Source organism: Argopecten irradians, chromosome 5 (genome assembly GCF_041381155.1).
Source record: "Argopecten irradians isolate NY chromosome 5, Ai_NY, whole genome shotgun sequence".
Taxonomy (NCBI): domain Eukaryota; kingdom Metazoa; phylum Mollusca; class Bivalvia; order Pectinida; family Pectinidae; genus Argopecten; species Argopecten irradians.
Window position 1 is genome coordinate 46,680,861 of NC_091138.1, and position 12,110 is coordinate 46,692,970.

At 34.5% G+C, this 12,110-nt stretch overlaps 1 protein-coding gene across 1 annotated transcript; it reads right to left on the minus strand.

Moving 5' to 3' along the window:
* Positions 1-2,923: 2,923 nt before the first annotated feature.
* Positions 2,924-11,255, minus strand: LOC138324048 (mitochondrial thiamine pyrophosphate carrier-like). Its single transcript, XM_069269055.1, has 6 exons — positions 11,115-11,255; positions 10,021-10,190; positions 8,685-8,837; positions 7,557-7,736; positions 7,060-7,249; positions 2,924-5,914 (listed from the first exon to the last, which is right to left on the minus strand). Exons 2-6 carry the CDS (start codon positions 10,147-10,149, stop codon positions 5,610-5,612), a joined length of 957 nt encoding a protein of 318 aa, XP_069125156.1. The 5' UTR covers positions 10,150-10,190; positions 11,115-11,255; the 3' UTR covers positions 2,924-5,609.
* Positions 11,256-12,110: the final 855 nt, after the last annotated feature.

The window sequence follows — 12,110 nt, forward strand, 5'->3', positions numbered from 1 at the left end:
GAGCTGAAGGTGTGACGGCAGCATTTTTATGTAGGTCAATAATGGACCGCTATGACCTCACTTCCGGTTTTTAACAGCTTGGCTATTTTTTATATTTCATATGTTATGCACGTTGTATGAACGGAAGTGGACAAATTTTGGACTGTATAGTCGCTTGAGAGTATCGAAGCGAGAAAAGAGAAGATAGCCTGATTAACAAGTCAGTAAAACATCGATTGTTGCCAATATTCGAAATAACAAATGTATGCAAAGTTGTACACCGTTCTCTGACATAACTGTAGATATTTCAGTGACAATTTTATCATAAAGCATGAGGTCAAAAGATAATAATCATATTTAATCACTCGGCTTTACAAAAACCTGCAGCGTAAATTTCATAGAAATATAATGCTTCGTTATTTCGTATAAGGTCATTTTGTCATGAAGTCAATTTATTAAGGTAAATTGAATACTTCTTGCATGACAGTTACGTGGAAAAATGCAGATTGCAGCAGTTTTGTGGCGATGAGTTTCCCATTCTTTACGTGTATAGTACAATGTAGAGTATAATGTTATCCGATTTTTGACCTAGATCCCTAAAACGTCTAAAAATAGTCTATGGGCACTCTGGTGGGTCCATAATTATATAAACTGTAACTAATTCTCAGATCCCTGTGCTTGCACGAGACCATGCAACGAAGCGGGTACACGCGCTCGATTAAGAGGCAACTGATGGGTATTCTCTACTTAGTAATACTTCGCTCTTTTGTAGGTTTTGCGTACAAGTGCGTGTTGATAATCGTCAGAATGGAGTATACGGATATAGTTCTACTGAAGTTGTGTGTTTTTATTTTGGAACGAAGAACCAGTTTTTTAAGGACGAACATTGTAAAACATTGAATAAATGTCAACATGTTCTAAATTTCTCCGTGGTGTCTCTGAAATTTACCTCGTGATATTCCAGGTACGTATTCCGTCTTTGCATATTACAGAGTTTGCTCCCTTGTGAGTAGGTATCGATTGTTACGTCATTATTTTGTGGGCGCAATTCACGTCGTTTTCACCGAAAAGTATGACGTTACGCTCGCAAACACATGACGTCACAATTAATACCTACCCGCAATGGCAGTTAACTCTGTAATATGCAAATACGGATAATACAGGAACATCGACGTGATTTATTAAGCGGTTACAACACTGAACACACACTGTGTGCCTGTTTTCTGCCGTATTCTCTGTCTATGAAAAGTTTGCCGTCTAGCGCAGTAAAGGTCATAACTTACGCGAGGACGACGGCGTGAAACAGTATGATATGCGTTATGAAAATTAAATTGTTATATACATGTAAGTGTATAGCATGAACGTTAAGCAAATGACTTTTGTGACTCTACAAAATTATCAATCTCGTTTTCCCATTTTAAAAATCAAAAGCAGAAAGTACATTTTGTAGTGGACCTTTTAAATCACTGAATTCTTTTTCCTAGTACCATCAATGTGTTGTTTTAGCAGGGGCGTAGGGAGCGGTGGGCGAACATGTCTTTTTGCACCACATTTTTGCCGACTGAAATATTCTTAAAATCCACATTTGAAAGCAAAAAGCGTCCTCCTGAACATTTTTTGTAATTCATTTTTTGAAATTGTTTTCCACTGCGCGGCGCATTTCCTAAACAAGCACGTAACAAACGTTATTGACATTTTCAATGGGTGAAAACCACATGGGGATGTTGTTACACTGAACTTTGATACATGTATGTGACTAGTGTACAATTAAAGACTACAGTTGTACATTAAAATATCATTCAGTCCCTTTGAGCATTCAATGAACTTTAATCATGCATTTTCATGTGTAAAAATAACCCAATTAAAGTATATGCAATTACATGCATAAAGAAATTGTCACTCTATTAAAACTCTGTTTTATTCCACAATCATCAAAACTGCTCTACCACTTAATCACAGTGTAGTAGGAATACCACCAAAGACATGGCCGTGTTGGACAAAAATACAGCACATATTTGTATGAGATAAGGTGTCATTTACAATCATAATTTCTAGATGTAAGTAACTTTCAATCTGCAATATCAATTAACGAATCCATTTTCAGTGTTATTTTTTTTCGAAAAATTACCTAATGCAATGTTTTTCCTTTAACGTTCATAAATCTAAAAATTGACCGGAACTTTTTATCAACATAAATGGTGTAGATCATGCTAATTTGAGGAAATAAACTTTCACGAATTTACTTGTATCGATTCACGAGAATTATTCGCGAATGTAGAATTATTATTATATTGAGCACATTATTAAGGGGCGTATTGTGTTCAGGAGGTGAAGGAAAAAGTTTGACAGAATAATTAGGAGAAAAATCACCGACCTAGCAATTGCCCAACCCTAGATGTGGTGGTCATGGTATAAGGCCAAAAAAAAGTCTGTTTAGGGTTACAATGGCCAAAAAAATAGGGTCGGTCGGGAAGATTTTTTTTTTTGTTTTTTTATTTTATTTTGTTTGTCTTTCACTCTAAAATGATAACCCGTAACCGGAGTCTGAGATCGGAATCCTGACTTTTTGATTTGATTTTTTTCGTAGAAAAGTAGAAAAAAAATTAGGGGGGGGGGGGAATAAATAAGGGTCCGTCGGGTAACCCTAAACAGACATTTTTTTTCTTTTTTTTTTGCCTTATATAGAATTATCATAGTCGATCACTTCAGTTCACTTGACTCAAATTTCCTTGACCAGTTACAAGTACATCAAATATTTTTTACCACTCAACCACTACATGAAGTTTGTGTTACATAAAAACTCATGTAATTTGCGCACCAGAGTAACTTGGGCAGGATCTCTTTATAATTTGCGCACACAAACTTCAAATTTAATTTCAGCTAAAAAAATGCACAAATTACTTCTTTATGTAAGGTTAATATAAGACATGAAACAAAACTACGAATATCCACACTTAAAACTTTATTTTGTAAAACATAAATTAACTCGTCAGAAATATTATTAGAAATGCATCTCTAGAGATTCACCAAACAAATACATCAAAACGACAATCGCCATTATCTTGATTATGTTACATGATATTTTGTTTTAATTATTTTAATTAAAGATGCTCCACCGCTGACAAATGGCATTTTTTTACCCTATTAAAAATAGGAGCAGAGGAATTAGTATTTTTCTTCAGTTACAAAAGTTACTTACTTTACACCATTACCACCATTGAAAATTTCGAGCTTCTAATTTTACTTCAACATAAAAATATTAAAAATTAATTAATTGCATCCCGAAAAAAAAATCCGTGGCACTATATCCTATATGGAATGAAGTATCAAGCACTGGTTGTAAATGCACCAAAAGCAAAATAAATTATTGTATATCATATTTGTGCTAATTAAACATATATACACTGTATACACATGATTAAATACCAATTATATTAAAATTGATGAGTATAGTTCATGCTCTGTTTGCGGTGGAGCATCTTTTATGAATCATAATTCTTGGAAAATCATCAGAAAATAAGAGTATTGTGTATACTATAAAAGTTAAAGTATTTACAGGTGACATCACATTAAATGTTATCATACCTTCATAATTCACTTTACCAACCCTAATGTACAACAGGTAATTTTTGAGGTGGAAGATATTTTCTCTAATTTAGATGGACAATACACATATTATTGTTCTAATTATTGAGGTAAAAAAATAAATAAATAAATACCCAAAAATAAGCTGTATAACAAAATCATGAAATTTAACTCGTTAAAATCTACATTTTTCTTTAAATCCTCACTACCTTTCCGAAACAAATACTAAAATTTCTTAAAAACAATGATAAGATCAGAAAATTTATACTGATGGCCTAAGATGAGGTTCCTTGAACACAAAACATATTCAAGTTTCGGTGTGAAATCTATGTTAAAAGTTAAGATTCATTTGTTGTTTTGCCGTCTGATATGTGGTGATAATCAGCTAATGCATGGTAATTAGGACGACGGCGGGAAACATAAGATGAAAATTATCATTAATTTATCTTAATTTAATTGTTCAGAATTTATGATAAGTGTAGTATTAACGGTAAGTTGATAACTTTTGCGACAAAACCAAAAGCCGTTTCAGAAAAGTAGTGGGTCTTTAAGTAAAAATCATGAAACTCTAGACTCGAAAAATTATCTGGCTAGAAAGTATTTATTCCCTGAGTAATGAGAAATGACACACTTTCTATTTACAAAACTAAATCTGATATAATGTTCATAAAATATTGATTCCAATTAAACACCAATAAACAAAAACTAGTCAAAAGTTGCTTTGTGCATGAAAACAAGTGTGGTATATCTATCATTGTATATCTTTTCTAGTATTTGTTTGTTGTATATTTTAAATCACAAATTCAATACAAAAAATACACAAAAGCTGACCTTTCTGGAAAAACAGTCACCATTTCGGGTATTTTTGTTAATAAAGTTGGACGATAAGATAATCTGTGTATATACCTTGGTAATAATGGTAAGATAATGTGATTTTGCCGGTACAAAGTAAAATTATTCTGTCTATACAATATTATAGAGTTATTGCCCTTGTCAGTGGTAGGTATCCACTAGCTGTGACGTGCGTCATTATTTTGAAAGCGAAACTCGCACCGTTTTCTCTGAAAAGTATAATGTTTCCTTAAGATATGAAAATACATGACTCTATAATATGCAAATATGGAATAACTTTATATCAGCCCGGTGTAGCAAGGTATATATTGAATCATGGTGAAATGACCTCAGGGTCAAAATACCATTATGGTGAAATGGTCAAACTAGTGGGATAATAAAAGTAAGAAGTTCACCTCATGGTTAGACAATTCTAATAGGCATCAACATTTTTTCAGCTAAAGTAACTCAAAAACAAATACCTACATGTAGACAGTGATTTTCGTTAACTACAGAGGATGATTTACATTAATCATTAGAAAATCAATGAAATAGATATCAGATTAGGTTTTAAATGAAACTTAAATAAAAAATTTCACCTAAATGTCTGCTACATGTCTGATGCAAAATTCAAAATTGTATTAAGCATACACGAATATTCATTGTCAGACCATCCATAACAGTCTAGAATGAAGCTGCACCACAAATGAAATGATTCCAAAGTTACAAAAAATCTATTTCGCTGTGTTAATTACCCCATACCTGGCACAGTATTTTATCATCAAATGCACACCTCAAAAAATTGTTAAGGAAGCGCTGATACGAGCAGTAGTAACTGAAAGATAAAAACTTTTCAAAAATACCTCCTCTGACATTTATATTTTATAAAAGCCATTTCAGTTCATGTATGTAAATAATATCAACAACTGTCATAACAGTTAAGCATATACCATATAGCGGGTTATTTTTCAGGGACAATAATTTTGCAAATTAGCTGGACTTCGTCGTGATCGAGAAATCTTGATCTGTTAAATATTTAGAATTGAATACATTATATACAATGCATACAATCATGAAATAATAATTCGCTAAAATTAAATTTTCCTAGTTTTTGGTCCAAATCACGAAAAATTTAACCCACACTTATAACCGACTATATGGTAACATTTAAGCACTGTAGGTCAGGTGCTGGCTGTGGCGAAGTCTGTCGGGGGTCAGCTGTGGCGAAGCTTCAGAACATTGCAGACTTGTTCATATATAAAGAAGTTGGAGGCAGCCATGACACCTGCCTTGATAAGACTCGGAGATAGGCCCTTATACATCCCACGAACACCTTCCTCTCTGAAAACACTCACAATACAATGTAGGAACCCGCGGTAGGACCGTGTCGAGCCAAACTCCTCCCGTATTTGTTCAACACCTCTTATTTCAAGTCTTTTTTTGGTCATATCCAAGGGATAAGCAATAAATTTGGAGATGACCCCTGAGGCAGCTCCACAGCTTAGGCTTTGTGTTATTCCTAGAAACAGTAAATATATGGTTTGGAGGTGCATACTCAATATCCAATATTCAAATTGTTAAAAAAATAAAATTCATGAAACAATGATTCCAATACATTTGATTCTCATGAAAAAAGTCATTACTGAAAATATCAGGTTGTTTATTGGTTTTTTCTTTTCTTTTTTCTTCTTACTTTTTTTTATAGTCTAATTCATTGAAAATTATCTTTATATATCACTATGAAGCAATATATAACATTATTACATAAATCTATCTCTAATCACTTGGGTTTTTGACCCCATATTCAATCCCATCTTGTTTTATCTCTTATTCTAATATTTGTATGGAAATTCAACAAAATCAATCGAAGTGTTCTCAAATTATCATCTAGAAATAATCATTTGGACAGACAGACAGACACAGATGGACAGAAGGGGACTTATAAACCCAAACACTTTTCCTCCCCAAAGATAGATAGCTATGCTCCGCTGCCTTAGGTTAGATATGCTGCTTTCCTAAGGTAAATAACTCTGCTCCCCTGGGTAGAATACTCTGCCCCCTCCCCTCCCCTCCCCAGATGATAATTCTGCTCCCCAGGTAAGATAACTCTGCTCCCTAAGGGTAGATAACTCTGTTTTCTCAGGGTAGATAACTCTGCTCACCCAGGGTAGATAACTCTACTCACCCAGGGTAGGTAACTCTGCTCTCCCTGGGTAGTATCTCTGCTCCCCATGGGTAATAACTCTGCCCCCCCCCCCCCTGGGTAGTAACTCAGCTCACCCAGAGTAGATAATTCTGCTCACCCAGGTTAGATAATTCTGCTCACCCATGGTAGATAACTCTGTTCCCTCAGGGTAGATTACTCTGCTCCCCAGGATAAATAATTCTACTCCCCCAGGGTAGATAACTCTGCTTACCCAGGGTAAATATCTCTACTCCCCCAGGGTAGATAATTCTGCTGACCCAGGGTAGATAACTCTGCTTCCTCAGGGTAGATGACTCTACTCGCCCAGGGTAGATAAATCTGCTGCCCCTGGGTAGCAACTCGACTCTCTTAGGTTGGATAACTCTACTCCCCTCCGGTAGACAACTACGCTCGCCCTTCAAGTGTACATATTTCTTTTCCATAGGGTAGATAACTTACAGGGGTAAGGTAACACATACCTGATGGTCCTCCTAGAGGTTTGTGTTCCATCCACTGCCAGATTGAGGACAGACCAGAATATAACCCAAATTGTATCCCTATCTGGAAGCTTGTCTGTATGAGGGCGGGGTGTAGACCTTTATATAAGCCTTGGATCCCCTCCACCTGTTTTATCTGTTTTACTGCCGACAACAAACCTCCTGAATATGTCTGTAATGGAACATGCTTTAAAACTAGACCACAAGAAAACTACCAAAATTAATTTTTTATTAAGATATTACATAAATTTTTACCATTCCACAACAGTTAAAGTCTTGTGTGTCTCATGGAAGTTTACATTCTATTCTTAGTAACACTGACCTTGTTCTTTTACTTTAAACATCCTCAGCTGAAAGCTAATCAAAAGTAATCACTTTTCATATGCATGATATTCTGAAGGTAAAATAAAGTTGGGTAATACAAAAATTATAACCATTTAATTTTACAAAGTTTATATTTTAGAAATTTGACACTTTACCTTAACTGAACCTTGAGCAATGAAGCGTGTCCGCAGAACGTCCGTGGGCTGAGCCATCAATGTCCCAACGCAGGCCGCCAAACCTCCACACACGGTGTGAGTTACAGGGCGGTATTTCGTGGAGTATTCCTCTGGAAGGTGCCTCCATGCTAACTTGGTCAGGAACTCAAAACTCATAAACTGAAAAATAATAAACTTTCGCTTGTAATAACAAATTGTTCTCCAAACATGTTACATGTTATTCATGTGTCACAGAAGCGGGGAAATATGTGGCCATGCATACTGAGGTTCGAACCTCGGACCTCCAAAAACATGCCAGTTGCTCTAGGGTTGTCAACCCAATCCAGAACTGTTATTCATACACATATCAGTATTTTTCATGTACAAGTTTTTATAAATAATATTTATCCGAGAAAAGCAATGGTCCTTGTTCAACTTGTAGTTCTAAATACAGAAATTAAAATCATCAAACAAACAAATCTTTTTTAAGATATATTTAAAATGTATGCAAAGAAGCCATTTCATCACTTGCTATACCATGGGTATGCTACATCTTCATATAGTTTTGTTGTAGATGACTGTGTAAATATCTATTTCGTGAGCAGACCTAGAGGTTAGAGGAGAATGATTTGGGAAAAAGATTGAATATTTTTTTTACATAATACGGACAGTTAAAACAACTAAAAAGCATTTAAAACCATCTTCATATTTCTATCATAAAACATTGTCATTAGTGTCTGCCTATCCTATCACACCTGGAAGCTGGCATATTATTTAAAATATTTCCCATAATCAAGACAAATAGGAAAGCATCCACATTTCATGACACAAAAGTTTTAAAACTACAAAGTTCAGTCAGAGAATGTCTTTTTCCTTACAAATTTCATGTTTTTATATGAAAAAGGTTAGAACACCAGTATTATAGTTTTTGTAGTTGAGCAACTGAAACAACATTAAAAACAATTCTGAGATTATCCACATGATCCAAAAATCTGGATAGTTCATCCTAAATATGCACGATGTTGTATCAAATGGAAATCCTGTTAATTTCCTGTTTGGTCAAATGTCCAATTGGCAGGTAAACTATATAATTCCTATAGAAGAATTCCTTCAGTGACACATCAGTACCTGCCCTGCCCCGTAAAGTACAGATAACAGCTGGGCCGGGACATGTCCTTTCCATAAAGCCCTCACTCCTTCCTCCTTGATAATGGTCCGCGTGGCCTGATACATTCCCCAGTACTTGGACGAGTCCTGTCGTTGAATGGGCTCAATTTGTAACTGTGCATTGAAAAAAGAAAGAGTAAAAAATAATTCTCAGCCCTTCTGCTAAAGAAAAACCTGTAATCCAATCAGAAAATTTGACTAACGACTTTGGTATTAGTGCAGGCAAAGCTTTTAAGCGTAGAGATTTATATATATATATATATGATATGTAAATCAACTTCATTTCATATTTTCAGACCTAACTACTTATCCACAGTAATTTAATAGTGCATTTTACAGTCCAAAAACCTTTGTGTGTCAACTTTTTTTCATAAATTCTAATCATCCACAAAATACGTGTTTAATTACAAGCAGTGTTCTCCCTTAAAGATTTTTTCCAGCTGGTCCTAAGGACTGGCTGATCCTAAAAGTTACTGGTCCTTACAAAGTTACAATTCATCCGTGTAATTTACATACTAGCAAAGAAAAAGTTTACTAACAAAAATATCCACATATCTGTTTTAGTATTGTGCGCTCTCAACAAAGTTGACTGAAATCCAGAATATTAATAATTACGAAAATTTGTTTGAACAGTTTGATCTACAACCTTTCTATGATGCTATTGCTATTTTCATTTGTGTATCTTAATTACTCTATCTAGACCAAACAAATTGCCGGACAAAGGTCATGGGCAGATGGATAGCCAGCATTAATTTTAGAACGCTGACTACAAACTAAAATAGGTCGGGTTACAGACTTTGCTAAGTCCTCACAGGGAAACAAGTGTTTCATGAACTTGTTTTATTGCAATGCGTGTATTACAATGGGTTCATTGCCCAGGGAAATATATCCTTAAACCAGAATTCTGTGTTTCTCTATGCCAGTACAAAGGGGAGTAACTCTGATGATGCGATCAGAATGAAATACTTTGAGTATTAGGCCTAGTACATGTACTTAGAATTAAAAACTTTTTTGTTATTATCATATTTTATTTTTTGTTATTACACAAATGTGTTTTGATAATAATCTTCAATCCTTATATAAAACCTCACAACCAATCTTATATACAAAACTACATCTTAGTAACTACCCTACTGAACTTACTTTTAGCTTTTATTGAAAACATTGAAAACATAAGAACACAAAAATAAAAGTTTAAAATGAACATCATGAATGCACTTTAAAAATGAGAGCTTTTTATTTTGAATTAAAATGTACAAAATGCATGCAACATAGTATGTGGTCGATTTTTACTCACCTGAAATCTGACTTTGAGGACATCTAGGGGCTGAAACAAGACCCTGGATACAGCCCCACTAACGGCCCCAGCTGCAGCATGTTCTGTGGCCGTCAACTGGACGCCTTCCTGGGGCTGGAACCCTACCATATCTTAACACACAGAGTGCCGGCTAATAACTCCCAAATCCACTAAAAGAAGACAGAAAGATCAATGGATTTTTAATAGGCCTTAGAAGATAATACAAGCTAAAAGATCATACAACAGTCATAAGTAAAATACAGTCTTAAGTTTAGACTTAGTCAATCACAAATGATGTTACAAAAAGTCACAACATTTTTGCCTAGCTAAGCAAAAAAAAGTTAAGTCTACAATGTATAAGATTGATATAAATATTAATTACCACAAACCCTCTACCTATGGGTCACTGTGTCTGAGTGGTTAAGATACCTTGATATTACCTACTGACTGATGGTTGGTGGTTTTTCTCCAGGTACTCAGACTTTCTTTCATTACATGTATATCAAACAAACTACACTCCCTTCGTTGTTAAAAGAAATCTCATATCATGTTAGTACAACATGTCACATTTTTTAAATGAGCCAGCTACCTGTAGACTACCAGATACACACCTACAGCGCGTCAGATGGCAAACTATTGAAATGAATCTTCACTGTTAACATTCATGTAGTTTAGTAGTTTACACCGGAACTTGTGCATTTATTTAGTGATTTAACCTCACCAATGTGAATTTATTCTATGTTATTTAATATTATTGTGTTTAAGAAACATTCTATTTTTTTGTTTCGGAAAGGTAGTGGACCTTTGATTAAGTTACTAACAGATAATAATTAAATGACCTTTAATTAAGTTACTAACCGATAATATTTGATGAATTGGAAGCAATTTTATGTTAATTAATTTGATAAAGTGCGCTTAAACTGACCATAATCGCAGACTCAACAATATCACCGATCTCATGTACATATAGTCTATATGTGTTTCATGTAAACAGTATCCATGTGCTTGTTTTCTTGCCTAATCTGTGTTACTGTGCAAACACGTGGATTTGCTGAGATCTACGTACATTTATATATGTTTCTAATATCACTTACCTAGCATTATCAAAAGTATTATCAGATCCAGATATAGGTCAACATATCGATAGAAGAGTTTGTTGCGTTAGCCTAACAACTCTGATTTCAAGCGTACATGATACACCAAGGCCACAAAAGTGAAAGTAGAACCGTCTTCGAAGGGAGATAACTCTAACTGTTTCACAATGTAGTCCTGTCCTGTCTATTACTATACTGTGTACTGTACTTTTGTTTTGTAGCCAGATTTAGATAGTATACATTAATTTATCAATGTCTCTGTTATAACGTAAAGAAACAACTTAAAACAGTATTGCCAGAATATTTGTTATTAGAAGATACTGTTGTATATTCTTCATTTCAAGTAGTGTAGGCCTACAGTAATTGTTAAAAAATAAAATCAAAGTACTGAAAGTACAGAACCGTAAAACATCTGGGTGATAACACGTACACGGACCTGCCTCGATTGCTTTTAACCAATAGTATACTATATATTATAGTATCAAGTATGGTGGCTTATCAAGGGTATGAACTCGGCGGTAGAGAAAAACGGACAAATTATTTTTAAACTGTGATGTTTTCAATAAACGGACACTATACACAGCGAATCATGTATCTTACCAGAGAAATAATTGATCTTTGCAAAGAGTGTTTGGTGAACAAAATTGGCCAAGAATTGACCAAGTTATGGCCTGGTAAATCGGGAAATTTACGAAAAATATGCTAGGTAAACATTTCCCTGTCAGCTCGAAATTTCATCGTATATATGTATACTAGTCTATTGGTTGGAAATTAGTGCCAGGTGTCTGTGGGCGATAGGAGCTGAATCGAGTGTTAAAGATTGATACGGAAATGGCTATAGTATTAGTATACACTGTAACTGCAAATTAGAAAACGACCCAAAAGAAGACATGACATAAACTATGCCTAAAATAAATAAAAACATATTAATACAAGTTATTGTTATTTTTTTGTCATAAGAATTTAACACGTTGATTTATTTTCACACATTTATTC

Excerpts from the sequence above, each read along its gene's own strand:
- LOC138324048 (XM_069269055.1), bottom strand. The coding sequence starts at position 10,149 with ATGGTAGGGTTCCAGCCCCAGGAAGGCGTCCAGTTGACGGCCACAGAA. Across the intron at positions 8,838-10,020 it reads TCCTCAAAGTCAGATTTCAG|TTACAAATTGAGCCCATTCA; the intron begins GTGAGTAAAAAT and ends TTCAATGCACAG. Across the intron at positions 5,915-7,059 it reads ACCTCTAGGAGGACCATCAG|GAATAACACAAAGCCTAAGC; the intron begins GTATGTGTTACC and ends TACTGTTTCTAG.